The sequence below is a fragment of the Coffea eugenioides genome, chromosome 2 (assembly GCF_003713205.1).
Source record: "Coffea eugenioides isolate CCC68of chromosome 2, Ceug_1.0, whole genome shotgun sequence".
NCBI classification, from domain to species: domain Eukaryota; kingdom Viridiplantae; phylum Streptophyta; class Magnoliopsida; order Gentianales; family Rubiaceae; genus Coffea; species Coffea eugenioides.
In genome coordinates this window covers 1,988,276-2,008,515 of record NC_040036.1, presented here as the reverse complement: position 1 = coordinate 2,008,515, position 20,240 = coordinate 1,988,276, and the positions used below count along the sequence as shown (strand labels likewise).

Here is a 20,240-nt window from a genome sequence, read left to right as displayed (position 1 = left end):
CATCTATTCTTTTTAATGTATAAAAAAGAAAACTTTCGAAAGCTCTAAATGATAGCTCACAATACCATTAGGAGATATATAAATTCGGGATAATTTCATAAACCTCCCTTGAGGTTTCTAACAATTTCACTTGGCTCCTCTAAGGTTTAAGAAATTACACTTATATCCCTTGACATAGTAAAATACCTATAATGCCCTCCATTTAGTAGACAATTTTAAATTTAAGGTAATAAATTTACAAAACCTAAACAAATCTATTTTTCTGTCTCTTGTCTATTTTTCAATTAATATAACCTTTTTTTATTATCTTCTCAATTTTGTAAATATTAGCAAATTGAAATTATAAAATCTGCAAAAGGAGTAGATTATGTGTCAAACTAGAAGAAAATGAAGAGACTCGCAGTGATAGAGAAATAAATAATGAAATTGATGATTGAGATAGGAAGAAGAACTAAAGATATGGAATTTATCATGTTTTGTTTGTTGTCAAAATTTTTTTTTATAAATGTCAATAATTACATAAGTATTTCTTTCATTGGATTAGAAATTTTTTATTATAAATTTATTGTGGAGGTAGAATTTATTCTCTACTTTTGAGATATTAATATTTTTAAGACCATAGGAGAGTTGTAATTGTGGTTCTAGGTCAGATTAGATTATATTGAAAAGGTATTTGAGTATTGATATTTAATTTGGAGGTATAAAATTGGTTGTCAATGGGGTTTTATGTGCTTTTTTTTTTATCATAGCAAGTATTGATAATGTATATGTAATTTGGGATCTTTTGGACGGCTACTTGACTTTAGAACTTATACTTGGATGGTTGTTAAGAATTAGACTTGTTGATTTATGCAAAGTGTGGAAGAAAATGATTGAATATACTATTATATTTTTCTTTCTTAGTTTTGTACAAAGGGCAATTTAGGAGTTTTGAAAGAAAATTTAACTTGTTGGACCTATATTGTTACTGAATAATAAAAGTAGAGGAGGTATATGTAATTTTTAAAACTTGAGGGGAGCTCTTTGTAATTATTAGAAACCTCAGGGGAGGTTTGTGAAATTATCCCTATAAATTCCATACTCTTACATAAATCACAATTAGAAGATCATGCCTTTAAAGGTGCCTAAAATTGGGGCCAAATCTTATGAAAGCAATTTTATTTTCTTTTTGTTTTTGGACTTTAAAAACAATGATCAAATTTAAGTTTTGTCGAAGTACATTGCTAATAATCGACACTTAAATTGGCACCAAATGTTGATGACCCATGTTTGTTGATAAGGATATCTAATTTCTTTTTATTATTTTGATTGCAAAAATAGAGGAAGGGCCAATATATATATATTTTTTTGTTTGTCAAGGTATGTTCATAGTAACCATAAGAAATGAGGATAGCAAAGTCAATAAGCCACTAGTACGCCATCAATCATTGGGTCTCATATGGCTAATAGGGACCTCGTAGGGGGTTTTTGAAATTATTCATTGAATAATTACAATAACACTTTTTTATGGTGTGTTGCGTGTTAAATAAAAAGATGGTTAAAAAAAATAAAAAGCTATTAAAAAATATGTTCAAAATGTAATTATTTCAAATATTCATATATACATGCATTTTTTTTTTTTTTCTAAGTGAGAGATTTCAAATTTGAAACCTCTGATTTATACTCCCACTCCCCCAACCACCAAACCCTCCCCTAGGCTTTATTTGGTTAATCACTCTTTGATCTCAATAACAAGCATTTGTTATTTGCCCTAAATGAGTGGCCCGATGAACCGGTGATGTCTTCCATACTTGAATGGATGCTCAATACTCTGTGACATCATCATGACACATTTTGTGTTACATTTATTACCGCCATATTACACATGCTCTAGTCTTCCTAAAGTGAGCAAACAGCTCAATGGCTTGAACCATGCCAGGTTGGGACCAAAAGAATTCCGCAATTATAAACGCTTTTCAATCAATAAATTCCGAAAGGGGAAAAAAATGAGGATTTTCTTTTGCAGCAACTTCCCCTCAGGTCTCGTCATTCTCGTTAACAAGGGGAGCAGCAGACCAACAGAGGAAGAAAAGAGTTCCGGCAAAGAGGAAGATTGTATAGATCCAATTGGCTGTCAGCGAAATATAATATAGCACCGGAAAATCCACAACTGCATCACGAGACGAGAACAATAATATTAGGCAAGCAGAAAAGGAAATCAAAACATCCCGTTTTGCAGATTTTTTTTCTTTTCCCTGTAAAGGCTAGCTATCAGTTTTCCATGCCCACAGCTAATTCAACTGGAAAAATACTGAGCTACAAACTATGCAAAATGATAAAAATTCCAATTTTGTCGCTTGCCAAGTTAACAAAGTACAAACCAGGATCTCCACCATACTAGGTGACGCCAAAGCCAGAATCACTTTCCAGAACTCACATAGTATTTTGTGTTACTAGTAAGGATTCCATGGAACTCACAGATGAACTCCAGCCCAACTTTATCAAAGGTACAAGCAGATGAATCCTAACCCACGGTAACAACCATTCTTGGCCAGTGATTATCTTCAAATCATTAACAGAAAGAAATTCCTACTTCTATGCTAAAAAAGTAAGCATGCATGGAAAGCATAAGCCATTGCAAGTAAACAATAAAAACCAATTGCAAGGAGCTTTGCTCCAGATGCAGCGAATTAAAATTATTCCATAATTCATCTTGGCAATCACTTCAAGGAAATTCCAACAAATCACAATACCTGCGCTAATAATAAGAACCTCGAGGATTGACAAATCTCAGAAAACACAAGCATCACATCCGATAAATAAGATGGCTGGGTACACTTTAAATATATACAGGTCATTATTCAAAACCACAAAATCAAGTACAACACGCCAATGACTGGATCACTCTACTGAAGACCTTTTATCTTCAACCTCTTAACATTCTGTTGTAGACATACTTGTCCACCTGTGCATCTTCTGCGATTTTAAGTGATGAAACAGCTTGTGCAGCAACAAGACCTGCAGAGATTCCAGCAGTATCCCAACCTCCCTCCACCAGGTATTGTGGATAGAGCTCCCTTCCCATAGGTTCAGATGAAACCATCCATCCCGTGTTCCCCCAGTCACTCCACCCGTATCCATATCTCTGGGTATCAGAAACCCACTCCATATTCTTAAAGGAATAGTTTGATAGGTCTTCATGAGGGACCACAGCTTCCCTACCACCCATAAGGATATCAAAATTGTCACAGCAATCCCACCGGTTCAGCTCTTCATCCTTCTTCATTATAACTTTACATGAGTCATCCGAGTCTTCACCAAGCAGGACATGCAGAGCAACTGCTTCAGCAATTGCAGCGCCTTCTTCATCAAGCCTCTGCTGTTCTTCTTTCTTTTTCTGTTTCTTCTTTTCCAATTCAGAACGAATGGCTGCAGAAGTAGCCAGAGCCTTCTCCAGTCGTCTTTTTTTCTTTTCAGCCTGCTTGATACGATCCAGCTCATCCTTAACTTGCTTCTTCTTCACTTTTCTGACACCAGATGGCAATTTAGCACCTTCCATCTTATCCAAAGAAAACTAAAAACTGTAATTACTGAGCCTACTCGATATTATCTTCTCACTTTGTTTCTCCGTCAAGAAAACTCCCTACAATGTATAAATCATCTCTATAACTACTACCGGTCTATGCCTTCTGTTCTGTATCCTATAAAACTTGAAATCCAAACCAAAGTGATTCCAACCACTAGTATACCTTCACAGTTCTGATAGTCACTACTATACCTACACATACTCAGGTCTGAAAGAATACCTCATTTTGCGCACAGCACAATCCCAAACGGAAACAATAGGAGATAGCATAAGAGAAAATTGGTAAGAACTTGCAGACCTATCCCTTGCCATTCTTCCCAATTTCCCACAGCCTTTGCACTTACCCATCCTGTAAGCAAGGAAGAAATAAAGTGTGCAATCGAACAAACCCACTGCTCCTGTTTGAAGCTAACAAGTTACATGGCCTTCCCTCCTGCAGCATAATTAACAGAGTCAATATACAAGTTGCTTAGCCCTCAATTTCACATTAAGTAGGATGGAAAAAGAACATTAAAACTCCAAGCGCTCACCCCAACCAACTATAGTACATAAAATGTGTGGCCCCTGACTATTCACTTAAAATAGCCAAGGATGATTAATCAAGTTTCACAACAGGCTTTTCTATAAGCCTTGGAGGGGGTCAGATCTACCAATACAATCAATAACAACAAAATCTACAGATCACAAATCAACTAAAGGAATAGCACGTATGAAGATTTGTAAGTCCTAAACCTTTGAGGCCGGAGATAAAACTTGTAACCAGACTGATAACATCAAGAACTTTGGATAAAAATCCATAACCTTTTTACTGCATTTAACGGGTTTTAGGCACAGAAATATAAATATTAAAACACAAAGTCAATCACTCTCCAACTCCATCTCAGTCCGAGCAACGATAAGAACAAGATTTTATTTCATTACCACAAATCTCCAATCAAAATATATCCAGTCCCAAACTTACCCTCCATGAGAAACAATTTATCAGTTCAAGACGGTGCCAACGGATTAACCAATATAAACAGAGTTTTATTTCGATTATGTTGATCGATTAAAAATAATATGCGCAAAAACAGAATCTCACAGCAACTGCAGATCCCAAATTGTTTCAATCCCAATCATTATTTCATAGTAAAACCCCAGATCGGTTGATAATAAATCTACAGAACTGTAGGTAAATCAATTCTACCACATCCTCCCCAAATCCAACAAACACACAGAGTGGAGAAAATAACACACGAAAGAGGAATTAGTCGATTGAGCGAACAAAACCCGCCAATTATACAAACTGAATCACGCTTATGCATTTATAAGCATCAGATCGAAAAAACCCACAAAGGAAAATACCAAAGGAAAAAAAATGCAAACCTGATATTGACGAGGAAAGATGAGAAGGCCCCAGAAGCAATTATCTTAGGCAATCAAGTCGAAATTGCTATTGAAGGAAGTGAAAGTTTCAGGGGTTCACCATTTTTCTTGGGTTGGTTGATTGGATCCGTGGGAACAATTTACTCCTAAAAACTTCTCTATTTCTAAATTCCTATAGCAGTAGTAGAGAGGAGGAGGAGGAGGACTAGACCCCCAGGAGGGATGATTTAATAAAAAGAAAGAAAGATAAAGAAACAGATTGAGAGTACTAAAAACTGATCACATGAGATGAGAATGCCGGTTGGAGGAGGAGACGGGGAAGAGTAGGAGAAGGAAGGGTAGAATCGTCTCAAAGATAATTGGTGGGGACACGTGGCAAAAGGATGAGGGGTGGATCTAGAATTTCCGACCTTTCTTGTGAGGACTCCTCATTACTTCGCTGGTCTATCCATGACACTTGGAACTCCGAAGATGGATAGATGGATAGAATTGAGAAGAAAGAGTGGGGTTGTCTGGGGGCCCATCAGAAGAGACTCACAGCCGTCGGATGATGTTGAAATTTGTTTGACGGTCAAGATGAGAAATCGAATGCGGGGTTGGTTGTGATTTGGATCCATATCTACGTCAGCGACTCGGCATTAACCGCGTCATCCATGGACTTAGGTGATGAGGAGAAATCCCGTTAGGCAACGGAAAATAACTGGGCCAACTCGTCCATCATAAGAACTGTTGGGCTGAAGACTCACCACCCAAAGCTATTTGAACACCCGCATGAAAGGGTAAGACAGGCATCGAGCCCATTTAGATGAGCTTCAATTCAAGGGCTAACCATTAAATCAAGGGTTAGTTATATCTACCTCCCTTGTGGTTTGGCTAAATTACCAGTAGACCTCTCAATGTTTGAAAAATAAATAACAGTTATCCCCTTTAACTAACCACCAGTTTTTGGGCTTGTGACCACCACCAATGCCTTAAGGCTTGGTGGGGTGGGAGGCAAGGTTTGCGTAGTGCACCCGTCTGATCCGATTGTGGTGGTTCAGTCCCCTTCGAATTACCCCAAGACCTCTTCAACCGTACTGAAGTTAAGGATGATTGATGTGAAATTTAAAAATAGTTGATCGAAGAAAGATAATCAAGAAAGACAAAACAAGAGAGAGAGACCAGGAAATAAAAAAAGCTTCACAATAAAAAAAATAGAAGGAAAAAGAAATGGCCTTGAATGGTAGTCCCCAAGCTCCAACAACATGCAAGGTTATTTCAAGTAAAAGCCCTAGCTTCCAACCAATTTATTGTTTTTTTTTTTTTGGCAATTCAAGATCAATCTTATGTAACTCTTCCTAACAGTGCCTCCAATCACAGGCATTTTTTCCTTCAAAAAAAAAAAATCACAGGCATTTTGTCGATACGAAGTATAAGCCATAAAAATAATTGCATATATATATATATATATATATATATATATAGCAATCATGATGTCAAGATCGAGTCTGGGTCTTCAAATCTGGGGCGTCTAAAAAGATGAATTTCTCTGTATTGCATTTGCCAATTGAAAAAAAATCCAATGGAATTATTTGTCAAAATTCATTTGTTTGCGTCATCAACATATTTTTTAATTATTTTTTTATTTCATATACATTACACTAAAAAAAATACTATAATTTTTTCATCATCGAATGAGATATAAGATTTGAACTTTTGACCTTCCACCTATCAAATTTTAAGGAGTTGGTGGTGGCCTCAGTAGCAAATGATTCAAACCTTAACGAACCAACTGCTACCTTTTTAGAGGGAACAAAATAAATGCAGTAAATTTCAGTTTCCGATCGCAGCCCTTCTGGCCTTTGTGCAGTTTCCCACCATGTAACATGTTCTTCTTCTTCTTCTTCTACCTCTATTCATTTCTGGCCCTTAAAACTCACTCTCTCTCTCTCTCTCTCTCTCTCTCTCTCAGAAGCAACCGTCAAAACCAAAATGGTATCTCTACAGCCGCCGCTAACAAACTCCAACACTCTATTCTACTCCACTCTGACCCCTCCCAACCCATTTCATTATTTTCCCAACCTCTACCCTAAAACCCTAAATCCCCCTCCCCCGCCACTAAAGCCACCCTACTCCCTCCCAAAAATCCAATCCATCCTCCAATATAACCGCAAGCCCCAGCTCGCCGGCGACACCCCACGAGTCGTCGTCATCACCTCTGGTAAAGGAGGAGTCGGCAAGACCACCACTACCGCCAATGTCGGCCTTTCACTAGCCCGCCTCGGCTTCTCTGTTGTGGCCATTGACGCCGACGTCGGCCTCCGCAACCTCGACCTCCTCCTCGGCCTCGAAAACCGCGTTAATTACACCGTCGTCGAGGTCCTCAACGGCGATTGCCGCCTCGACCAAGCCTTGGTGAGAGACAAGCGCTGGTCCAACTTTGAACTCCTCTGCATTTCCAAACCCAGATCCAAATTGCCCCTTGGCTTCGGCGGCAAAGCCCTCACTTGGCTGGTCGAAGCCTTGAAGGATCGCGAGGAAGGCGTCCCGGATTTTATCCTCATCGACTGCCCAGCTGGCATTGATGCCGGGTTCATTACGGCCATTACCCCTGCGAACGAGGCAGTTTTAGTGACCACCCCCGATATTACTAGCCTTCGGGATGCCGATAGGGTGACTGGGCTGCTGGAATGCGACGGAATAAGGGATATTAAGATGATTGTGAACCGGGTTCGAACGGATATGATCAAGGGGGAGGATATGATGTCGGTATTGGATGTGCAGGAGATGCTGGGATTGGCATTATTAGGGGTGATTCCGGAGGACTCGGAGGTGATTAGAAGCACTAATAGAGGGTACCCGTTGGTGCTGAACAAGCCGCCCACGTTGGCTGGGCTGGCTTTTGAGCAGGCGGCGTGGAGGTTGGTCGAGCAGGATAGCATGAAAGCTGTTATGGTGGAGGAGGAGCCCAAGAAACGCGGTTGGTTCTCATTTTTCGGAGGCTAGAAACTGCAAAAACTTTTGCCATTTGTGAGTAGAAATGAGTTAGGGGTGGTTCTTTTGGGAAGACAACACGAGGTTGATTTTTGTACTTTGTTAGCAGATTTTGACAGGGAGATGAATTTTCTCATAATGTGTATAGTTCTTTTAGGGAAAGCTTCTGCAGTTGTTTTCACGACGAAAATTGGAATTTGGGTGATCAGTCCAAATGCATTTGTATTGCAATAACCTCCAGAAATGCTTACAAGTTTTTTGTGCATCAGGCCATAAATCAGGCTGGAATTCAAGACTTGTAGATCATGAAAGGAAAAAAAAAAAAAAGGAAGTAATCTTGAGTCGATTAACGAGGTTGCTTATTTCTTACTGTTATCAAGCCTGTCGTGGACATTTTTAAGCCGGTCCTCATCATGATGGCGGTCGAGATGTTTCTGCAAGCACTGTCAGAGTGTTAAACCATAAATTCGTGTACTTTGCAATCAAAACTAGAGAACCTCTGAAATTGAGCCCAATCACAAATTTACCTTAGAAGTACTAATTACACACAAGCGTCAAGTAATAGCGTGAATTATTGTACATCTACATAAGTTATCCTAGCACTTGTGGCTATAAACATGTAAATGCCTGTTTTTGGCCCCTTCTATCTGGTTCACAGCCTGGGCAAAGAATGCAGATGTTTTTTGGACCCTTCTATCTTTTTTGCGGCCAATGTGCACTTAACTTGGGCAAACAAGGCAGATAAACCTGTAGTCTCGATGAGCTGGAAAACTGGAAACCATAAAGTTCCATGGCTTTCCTTTATCCTTAAATTAATTTCTGCTTGAAAAGCTTTTCTTTTCAACTGCAGAATCGTTCCCAGTGATTTTGCACTTGGTTCTGTTGATGCTATCATCCGGCCTCTCCACCTAGGAAACTGACTTCCTTGCGAACTCATCCGCTTGCCATAGGTGACATATTGCGCTGCCGTATCTTGCAATTGCAGTTGCCAAGAACGACTTTTTTTGGCCCACTGCAGTAACATCTCCTATCCATATAAACAACTTCCTCAATAATGGCAGATTGACAGAAGTTGAAATTTTCTCTGATTTTGTCCCTAAAACTATAACTCCTCACACAAATTTTGCAGACCTGCTCCTAATGTCAGGATAACTACATCACGATCAGGATCAGCGTTTATTGCGACCAGCAACCTCCTGACCACATCTGTCTGGCAAAGAACCATAGAGATGTAAAAGATATCAAGCGGAAACTTGAGAAGAAGACAAAGCATATATGTACATCCCTTAGTGAGCCTAAAATTTAGAGTTTGTAAATACTGATGATAATATTTGGCACTTGACTGTCAATAGATAGAGGGTCAATTTAGAGAGAGAACCCTAGCAGAAGCTTTTATTAGATATTAAAGTTTTTGGCAACAATGCTTACATGACAATATGGCCTTACAAGGTTCCACCAATTTTTCCCTGGTTTCCTGTACTGGTTTGTGGAAGGTATTGTCATGAAAGAATAAATTTCATCTCACCAGGGAAAGGATGAATTCAGCTGATAAACCAACAATTGATGCTGCCAGATCTCTACCAGTAACATTCCAAAGATTGGACCTTGGTTTCTCAGGCTGCATATATCTTGGTATCATAGGTAAAGGAATTAATGGCCTTCAAAGTTGGGAGCTTGAAAAGATAATTTGCACCGTCAAATTCATACCTTGACATATGTAAAATAATATCACCAAACTCGAACCAAGCAACTAAATGTACGGAAACAAATTTGGCCGCAATAGAAGAGTATGAACACCCCACCATAACAAGTCTAGTAACCTTCCAACACACACCATGACATTGATATCAATCACTCAGCGTAGTTTTGCAGTGATTTTTCCTTTGAGAATACAGATACCGATTGTTGGCCATCTAAAGATCTCATGTTGCCATTGGACATGATTAAATATGCATGCACTTAATATATGAAGATATATATTCTTTACTTGATGCGTTTAAATGTTTTGACTCACCGCAAATGAATTAAGAACATTGTGAACTCCTGGTACTTTGTAGGCTGATGTCTGCAACAGGACGCCCTCTATAACACTGCAACAGGACGCCCTCTGCAACAGGTCAGATTATAGTTTCTTAAGCCCTTGGAAAAGCCATCTCGCTGTAGAATTGGGTCAAATCATTTAGCAATCAAATTTGAACTTGAGAAAGTAAGATACTATCTGGAAGTGCACATTCCTAAGACAATGGCTTGTATACTCATGGCCCATATATTGCTTGTCATGTGGTAAGTTATCAATTCATTTGCTTCCATTGTGCAAGTGCAAGTATACATCACATAAATCCATGTGATTACAGTTTTACATGAAGAAAATAAAGTAAACATACTTCACAATTCAACAAAGATTCCTGAAACTCAAATCAGATGTGTTTTAACTTGAGTTACATTCCTACTTTGTAAGCAAGACGTAAATCACATAAATCCATGCGATTACCAGTTTTACATGAAGAAAATAAAGTAAATGTGCTTTACAATTCAACAAAGATTCCTGAAACTCAAAATCAGACGTGTTTTAACTTGAGTTACATTCCTACTGCATCAGACGAAGTCTTGTAAGCAAGACATTAACCTACCAGTTTATAATCACTTCCCCCATGTGCATTTGAACATACAGATGATGCATGCCACTCATTTAACTTTGAAATACCATAAGTTGTAGTACTGTAGCTCTCGCTGAATAGCTCTAAATTACGGCAAAGTTTGACTTCATCTGAAGCATTCAGTATTCTGGCTCCCTGTTTGTCGCTAAGCAAGGAATATGCACCTGCACTGTTATTATTGGAGTTCATTGCAAATCCTTGTCAAATTTGTAACAAAAGTGATCATGTGAGCATAAAAATAGCAAATCTGTCACCTCATAGAAATTTGTCTTGACCAAGAAAGGAACACAACATAGCAGGATTTAAACATAGGATTTAGCATGTTTCAGCATGTTTCTACCAAATTATGATTTTTGCATAGGATTTAAACAGCTCTTGAAGTATATAATATAGAAATTAGAACTTCAAGACATAGCAGGATCTTCACCAAGAAAAGAAATTTGTGAGAAGAAAAGTTGCATATTTGCATAACATTACTGATCAAGCAAAGGCCATTGCAGATGGGATCATATTTGATGCATTAAGAAAAATTAAAAGACAGCAAAATTTACCTATCTCCACATAAAATGAGATGCCCGCCGCTCCTTATTTACTTAGGAATCTCCTAAAAATTGTCCTGACCAACTTCTGATCGAAAACAATAAGTACTTTTATCAGATCAAAGATGAGCAAGAAAATCCAATAGTATGCATTTGTGCAAGAATTAAACCTCATCAGGGAATATATCAACATGCTTCCAGTCAACATTTGTTACTACAGCGATATGACGAGCTAATCCCAGGAAGCAACCATTATATTCATCAGCCTGTACAATGATCAGCACTGAGATTCAGTAGCTCAGCAATAAGGGGAGTATAAAAGAAGAAAAGCCCTAAAAGCCATAAGAAATTCCCTAAATGAGATCAACATAGATAAGATGATATCTTTTTGGTTTCTTTCCAAAAACCACAGTGTTATTACACCTAAAAAAAGTGAGAAAGTTTCTTCAAACAAAAGACATGACTTCACTATTGCAACTTTTTCAGTAATTACCAGACATATCCTTTGTTGATCTAGTTTAGTAAAATGTGCAGTACCTCTAAGACGAAATTCAGACCGCTCCCATGAATCACATTCTCTCCAGCGAACTGTAAAATGTAATATCAATTTTTCTAAGATCAGGAATTTAATTAGATTGATATAAATTATGCTACCACTTTGTTAGTAATTCCCTGCAAACATTAGCATGAGCCAAAATAGAGAAAAATGAATGGAGATTGCTTATGAAGTAGGAAGCTTATGAATAGTAAAGCAAAGCTCACAATAATTCAAATGATATAAATTTATACAAGAAAGTAATACCCGTGGCACCTGGGCACCAATGACAGCGGTAAGATCATCTCCCATCGCTTTTAAAACGTAAGCAATCATGCTTGTTGTTGTACTGGGAGCAAACATAGAGTAAACTCTAGTAGCAGCCTATCTTGTTAAGCCAATAAATGCAAGGAAAAGGGTAGGAAGATCAAGAAAACGTTACTATCACCAAGGTCTCAAAACCATCAAAATAAGCAATCAACTGGATTATTATTACCTAGTACATCAGTCCCAGCTTACTACACAAGGCACAGTTACATTCTTGGACTTGATATGGCATTTGTAACTTATCACATGCATTATCCTCCATATTTGACATCAATGCATAAGTTGCTGTGCTGCATCCTTTATGTTTGTCATCATGTGCATTATCCTTTGTATTATTTGCAATTAGAAGTTTTTGAATACGAGGCATGCTACTGTATGAAATAATGCAAATCAAATAACGCATTAACTATATGTACTTCATGGGAAACCCAAAAAAAAAATGTGATCAACATCTGAAATCTTAACCACAGCATTATTCACCATGACTCCCAGAGACAGCTATGAGATTGTACCCCTCTGTTAGCTTTCCCAACCAATCACCTCGCTTAAGTCTGCAAAACATGAAAAGTTTCTCACCTACCTTAAGATGAGTGTGAATACCAAACCCGAATCCAGTTTGATGGAAATATCAACAATAATGTACTCACACTGGAATGCCAGCTGACTTGGCATGTACAATCTCTACGTTGTCTGGAGGAATGGCACTCGACACAACAACAGCATCAGGCAAGGTACTCTTTTTTTTTTTTTTCTGGAAACGTTAAGATTTTATATTCATTAACCAAAGTAACTTTACAAATAAGCTATACATCGTGTACAAAGACACTAACAAAACCACTGTTCCTCATCCAATGGAATGCTTACAGCATGCAAACTAATCTGTCTACTTCTATCTATTTGTTCATCTGGGAGCAGATAAAATGAGCATTGCATAAACATTGAGCTTAGGCTATTGATCTCCTCCACCTGAGCAAACTATCTGATATTTTTAGCTCTTCCTGACTTTAGTTTTCTTAGCAACTGTTGATCAGTGATTCCAACTCTTATGTGGGACCAATGTTGTGCTCTTGCTTTCGCCATTGCAAGTTTCATTGCTTCTGCATAATCAAGTAGGCAATGTCCAGCACTCCTCTCTCATGGCCCATACAGCTTTCTCCTGACAGTTGATATCAGTTGCAACCACTCCAATCCCTACTACCCGCCCTTCCTCCTCGTTAGCCATTGCTACTTCTACATTGATGCACTCCCCTTCCTGTCTACATCTTGCTGCTACTAAAGCACTCCACCACCTCTTAAAACTGCCTCTTTAATCAGCTATCCCATCCCATTGCACTGGTGATATATTCCACGCTTCTTCTGCTTTCTTGCAGTGGAACAAAAGGTGTTCCACAGTTTCTACTTCTTCTCCACAGCCTGTACATATGGGATCTCCAACCTTTGTTCTGTCAAAGATTAGCTCTTTAACTGGTATTGCATTATTCATGCATTTCCAGATAAAGAACTTTAGTTTTTGTTGGACATTCAATTTCCATATCTGCTTCCACAACTGCTATCAGGCAAGGTACTCAAGCTACCAGAATTTCCAAAATTTAGTTCAGAATGACCCACAAATAAATGAGCACCGGCTTCCTGTAGTGCACCCATGTAGCTATTCCATACAATATCCGAACCACTGACCTCATAACCCTGTAAAGGTTGCAACTTTGTTTATACATTCTACCCACAAACTCAAAAACTCCAGCTTTAAATGACAAGAAGAATGGTCAACCTAAATAAGGAGAAGCGGAAACCTTCATGAATTAATTAAAAGATGAGCTTGTGAGAAAAGATAAAATACAGGTTTATGTCATGCTTGCAAGTAGCGTTTTTGGGGGGAGGGGGGGTTAGGACTTGAGGAGAGGAGCATGTAGTAGTTACTTGCTTGAGGGCAAGCAATGCAAGACCAGACATCCCACAACCTCCCACACCCGCGAAGTGAATCCAACCCTTGTCTTCTTTAGCATTGAATTTTCCAGGATGATTACAGCTCGATTGAGCTGCCGTTGCAGAGACAAACACTCCATTGGGCTTAACGGTAGTATAGCTAGTCGAGGGCGAGGTAGGTGTCCAACTGTTGTTTTTGGTCTCTGGGAATCGCTCAAGATTGGCTTTCCCGCCAGATGTTGGGAGAAAGTGGTGTTTGAGGTTCCGGGGATGGTTTGTCGGAGAAACGAACCGCGAATCGCACCGCCACCGCCGCTGATTTCATTTCTCTGCGGACTTTGGTTCTATTCTTTGACCGACGACGACCATCTCCATTCGGTCGGCTTTGTTTTGTTTGAGTTTTGACTCAATTTCTAAAGCCCATTTTAGCAAATTAGATGCGGATTGAGGCCTCAGAATTTACGGGCCGTGGTTCAAATCCCTTTCCCCTCTCCGCCTTTTCTCCCTCCCTATTTCTTAGCGGCCTCAGAATTTACAGGCCATAGTTCAAATCCCTTTTCTCCTCTTCGCTTTTTCTCTCCACCTATTTCTTAAATCTAATCCCCCTCTTGAATTTTTTTTTTTTTTTTTTGAGAAAAAGGATTGCAGGTTGTCTTTGCAAACGATTAAAAAAAATTTTTTGCGGGCTTAAAAACAGGTGGTCTCGAGTTGTTGAGGACCTTCGTTACGGCTCGTTGGTGAGGATAATTCTTTCGGGCTTTTATAGAGGCCCAGTAACCTATAAAAAGGTAGGCCTGGTTCTGGAGTGAACCCAACTTTAAGCATAGGTGCCGACTCCAATCGTACTTGAGAGGCCAATTCTCTCTAGGAATCCTATTTTTGTTATGTTAAACGCTCCTACTCCTATTCCATCATAGGTTTGTCATCCAAAATCTAGATGTAGTTCAAGTATTAAATTTTTTAAAAAGTAAAATTATTGTGAAAAGTGTACAAATGTAAAAAAAGGATAATAATTATTTGTATGTGTATCACCCTATTTTTGCTATGTTACACTCTTACTTCCATTTCATCATAAGTCTGTCATTCAGATGTAGATGCAATTCAGGTATTAAATTTTTTATAAAGTAAAATTATTTTAAAAAGTATAATAATTATTTGTATGTACATTCATATAATAGATTGAATATGACGACTTAAAAATGTGTTAACAAGTATTGCTGAGCATTCGTCAGGAAAAAGCCCTCCTATTAGTTTTGAGGATTTATTTGACTCAATACTCTCGTATTGCTACGTATTGTATACTACATATAAAGAGAGGAGAACGTTGGCGTAAACTTTTTGTATCGCTTTTTTCTATTTCATATTTTACCCTCCAAATAAAGGTAAAATGATACCACCATCCCAACAAAAAAACAAGGGCACACAAACACAAAACACATACACGCGCCCTTATTTTTTGACCCCGATAGAACTTCTAATAAGACAATAATAACCATTAACAACTTCCAATTAAAAGAAGAAAGAAAGCAAGAAAAACACAATACTTGTTCTAAATGAGTATAACGCATGGATAATAAAAACTTTAACAACTACCAAAAAACTTAATAACTTTTTTATTTTAAAAATTTTCTTGTTTTAAATTTACACACACACACATAGTGTGTGTATTTCCCACTAGTTAGTATGACAGAGTTGAAATGTGTGTGTGGGAGGTAAGGTTCAACCCTTGCCAACCCTTGATCTCCCATCAATTTGTCATTATATGTGGCGGCCTTAACTAGCCATCACAAAAAAAAAAAATTAAACAGGAAAGGGGAAATGCCAAGGAAAAGAAAATGGATGCATGAACCTCAATCCATTCACTTTCAGATTTTGTTCACTAACGCAAACAACTAAAAAAGAAAAGAAAATGGATTAGAAATAGCATTAGACCGGAAAAAAAAGGGGGCTTTGATGTAAGGGGCGGGGGGAAACGGTTCCTGGACGCAAGAGTTAAAAAACTTTCTACCTGACCACAATGGATTAATAATTCAGATGTAAAAGGGGAGATATTCAACCTTGGCATATATGATCATGACCACATACAAATTTATTTTTTATTTTTTTAAAGGATTTTATCGGCGTGATTCATGATTGATGGCGCGTGCGAGATGACTTAACTATTGGGAGGTGGTAGAAGAGAAGGGGTGGGTCGGTTCAAACTTGCCGGTACAAGTTTTCCTGACAGTAACCCTTTATTTTCGACTGAAAGCAATTACCAGATTACATCTCCAGGTTATTACGACAAAACTTTTTTTTTTTTTTTTTAAAAAAAAAAGGGGTATGTTACGTATGTATACGTACTTTGGTTATAATTATATGACAGATGTGGCATAGTTTAATTTGTAAAGCTCTGGTCAGAAAAGAGAGAGTCAGAGCTTTGAAAGTCAAACTATCAATTCAAAAGGATAACCAAAATGAAAAGAGACACGGTCAGAAGGTTGAATGAACTGGCTGATCAGGCAAGCAGAAATCCATTAGTAGCAGTATTAGATAACTGGAGACGCAATTAGAATTCCACCGACTCTCTAGTGGTGGGTCTACGAATCTCTTGCTCCGCCATGCATCCACAGTCAGCGGATCACTCTCTTTTTGGCCGGATGGGATGGGATAGGACGGGACGGAACCAACTACTTTAATAGTAGTTTAAAAACCCTCGAGATAGCCTCGAAACACCGTTTAAATGTAGGTCAAGGGATCGAATCATTTAACTCTGTATTATAAAAATTCAGATTCTTCTGAAATATTTCATCAGCTAGTGCATAGGCATTCATCTGAAAGCGACAGTGATTTAGTCCCCTCGAATTTCCTTCTTAATCCTGTTGGGTCATCTTCTCTCTTTAACATAGAGCAGGAGGAGTAGATCTTTCATAGGTTGCTTCTATGGTGGAAAGTAGGTTGACCTGCCCACCATAGGCAGAAAGAGTGCTAGAAGGACAGCTCAGCACAAGCATATCTATCCATGTTTTTGGGGCCCAGTTGAGAGTAGGTGACCGGAAAAGCCTTTTTATCATCTGAAGGAGCTAAGAACAAATACTAATATAAATTGGGTTGGGTGATTAAATAAATTAGTGAAACAATAGATGCTATACTGGAATAACAATAAGAGCCAAGTTTGTCCTTTTTGAATTTGTTATCATCAGAGGCGGAGGAAACAGAAGGTGGGATAAAAAATTTTCACATTAAATTAAATTGTTATTTTAAACTAAGCAACTAATTTTTATTTACATTGTAATTGTTTTTTAACATAATTGGGTTTCACCTTTTTACTTTATCATCAATTGCATTTTTTGCTTGCTTGTTTCAATGGATTTGCTATCATTAGATAATCCTATCACAACAAAATCTTTTAATTCAGCACTTACTTTTAAGTGTAAATTTTGATTTTTACTATGATTTGATTATCCGTATCATTAGATCATTTTAATATTTAAAAATTCTCAAATTTTGACACTAATTTACTAGTCAAATTTGTGATTTATAGTTTGTCATATCCAGTACAACTAGTTGCAGAGTTAGAATTTAAATTCATAACCATCTAGTTATTTCAATAGTTCAAACGTTCAATCTTTGAAACTTTTGTATTATGTGATTTATGTTTATGATTATTTTATCTACAATCTCAATTTTAGTTTCTTGGTGTATTATGTTAATTATATTTATGATTACTTATCTACAAATTTGATATCAATTTGAAAGTCACTATGTTACGTATAAGATTACTTATCTAATTTCTAAATTAAAATTAAAATCTACCAGGTCAATTATGTCACGATTCTGGTTTTTTGTAACACTATGTTAATTATGTTTCTAATTATTCATCTACAATTTTGATTCCAATTAAAAAATCACTATCTATGAGCACTTAGTTAGAGGGATCGCTGTTAGTATAAACTTTTTAAAATCATTTTCTAAACTTTCAATTTTATCCTTAGGGAAAAACTTTTAATTTTTCCTCTAATTGCTTAATCACATTTTGCCAATATAACTACCCTAAGTATTGTAATTACCAAATTACTATAACCTTATGAACCAAAATTCTTCAATAAATTATTGTGAAAAATAAAATTTTTATACAAATTAATTCCTTTTATTTATTTATGTATATAATTACTCATCTACGTGAACTAACAATTAAATTTAATCCTTAAGATTGGAGTACACATAAATACATTTATGGGCTTTTAACTTACCAAGGGTAAATGCAATAAAGAAAAATCGCTTTTGAACTAATGAACAGAATTAAAAAAAAAATGAATGGCAAAAATTGGATAAATTACTTTAAAAAAATGGGAAAAAAAAGAAGAAGGGACAGCAAATGTGAAGATTGTGTAAATTTAGATACATTTTAGTATAACAGAATACTTAGTGAATGTAGGTGCATTGTTATCTATACTATATATAAAGTTTGAGGAAGGAATTTGGAGTTAACATTTTATGAACTTTTTTTATCCTTATAAAAACTAATTTTACTTTAACTATCTATAGCTACTCATCGCTGCTTTTACTTCTAACTATTTAAGTATATGTTTTGAACATAACTACCCCTAAATATTATAACTACTAATATAAATTATTTTATGAAAATTATTTAAAACATTAAAGTTTGTTTCAATAAAAAAAATTTTATTTAAAATATATTATCATAAATATTATCTATTTTTTGATTGCACGCACATTATGAAAAACGAAGCTGAATATGATTAATAGTCCTAGGATTAATAGTCCTTAAATCAATAGGACTAAATGCGCTTAATCAATAGTCCCAAGGATTATTGCATTGACCAATTTTTCCAAATCTTCCCGCTAATGCCCGCAACTTGTTTCCCGCCAATCAAGCATGGGGAGCTACTCCGGAATTAATGATAATTTTTGGGTGCATACAAATATCCATAAGTTGTTGAGGGGCATACATGTTATTTATCCTAAAAGTACAATGGACATGGAGAAACTTCTGCTACCAGGTTCCGGTCACTACTTTTAATAACCTTTCTTGATCCAGGCCCACAGTGCTGTGTTGTCCTAATTTCCTTTGCTCTTCCCACCGTGCATAGGCAGGTCAGCTTTCCACCATAGACGGAACCATCTTTCATATCTGACAGAAAAAATGAAAAAAGGACGGGATGGGATGGGATGTGAACCCAAGAAAAGTTTGGTATTGATTCATTTATTGTTCCAATTGCGCCAGGGTACTCTGCATCATCTTCATATTATTGCCTCTCTACAAATCTTACACGTAGTCCTGAAAGAAAAGAATAACTATAAAATCTCACAACGCTTGATTCATTGATTGGTAGGTTGACGAGGAGATCCAACGCGATGCCCGGAAAGAATAACTAAACAAGGGGAAAAAGTTCCGTATCTGGCTCCAAGGGATTGGTTCTTGGTTTTCAGTGGGTAACTAGTGGCTCTAACGACCATCATGATTATTTGCAGATTACAGTACTAAGTACTTATCCATACTCCCCATTTGGGTGACTCGAGAATAAGAGCAACTTTCTTCAGGTCTCTTTATCGTCATTGATTTGTTTATTTTTCACGGGTGACAAGTCAACTCACAATTAAATAATATTTTTTGGTGTAGGGTCCTGAATATATAGAATGAGTTGTCAGATGTATTTTAGACGTGTGTGAGATAAAAAGGTAATTTCGAAGATAAAAAGGTGTATTGAAAATTGTAACGATGATGTTAGCAGATAAAATATTCCAAATAAAACACAATCCAAACAAACGAAGAATTGTTGTGCGCTTTCTTTTGTTTTTCTTCTACTAATAAATGATATGGTTCATTCGTGTTTAAACTTAGATTATCATACATTTGTTAAAAGAAATTAAATGGCATGGCGCCCGATTATTTCTGTTTCTTAAATTCTATTCCTCTCCTTCTGTTGGTTGGAAAAATATATTTTTAAAAAAAAATCAAGAGTTCAAGACAAAACACCACGTCTTAAAGTTTTGTCTTTCAATTTTAAGCATGGTGCCTGCAAGATGATTTGGTTCTCAATTACATTATTTATAAATTATAAGAAATTAACGGGCATGAGGATGGTTTATTTGCCTGCCTCTCAAATTAGGAGAGATACATACAGGCAGCGCTTTGATATTGAATAACATCCGCAATAAAATGAGGGACTCTTGGATGCATAATGATGCCCTCTGCTCATATCAATTATCAATCTGATATCCTCGAGGGACAGTAAATGATATACTGTTCAAAGTTTGAGATTTTGTTCAGCTTCAATTTAATCAGTTCCTTCTTTTTCCCTTTAATATGAAAAGATCAAAAGGAAAAAAAAAAAAAAAGGGCAGTGCCTCCC

General features: G+C 37.0%; 2 protein-coding genes and 1 pseudogene across 2 annotated transcripts; 1 reads left to right on the top strand and 2 right to left on the bottom strand.

Moving 5' to 3' along the window:
* Window positions 1–2,660: 2,660 nt before the first annotated feature.
* LOC113760715 lies at window positions 2,661–5,340 on the bottom strand. Its single transcript, XM_027303396.1, has 2 exons — window positions 4,931–5,340; window positions 2,661–3,998 (listed from the first exon to the last, which is right to left on the bottom strand). Exon 2 carries the CDS (start codon window positions 3,536–3,538, stop codon window positions 2,906–2,908), a length of 633 nt encoding a protein of 210 aa, XP_027159197.1. The 5' UTR covers window positions 3,539–3,998; window positions 4,931–5,340; the 3' UTR covers window positions 2,661–2,905.
* Window positions 5,341–6,765: 1,425 nt separating this feature from the next.
* On the top strand, window positions 6,766–8,137 carry LOC113762450 (putative septum site-determining protein minD homolog, chloroplastic). Its single transcript, XM_027305905.1, has one exon. The coding sequence runs from the start codon at window positions 6,902–6,904 to the stop codon at window positions 7,913–7,915; it is 1,014 nt and encodes a 337-aa protein (XP_027161706.1). The 5' UTR covers window positions 6,766–6,901; the 3' UTR covers window positions 7,916–8,137.
* A 140-nt stretch (window positions 8,138–8,277) lies between these two features.
* On the bottom strand, window positions 8,278–14,205 carry LOC113762565 (annotated as a pseudogene).
* Between the last annotated feature and the right edge of the window lie 6,035 nt (window positions 14,206–20,240).

Excerpts from the sequence above, each read along its gene's own strand:
- LOC113760715 (XM_027303396.1), bottom strand. The coding sequence starts at position 3,538 with ATGGAAGGTGCTAAATTGCCATCTGGTGTCAGAAAAGTGAAGAAGAAG.
- LOC113762450 (XM_027305905.1), top strand. The coding sequence starts at position 6,902 with ATGGTATCTCTACAGCCGCCGCTAACAAACTCCAACACTCTATTCTAC.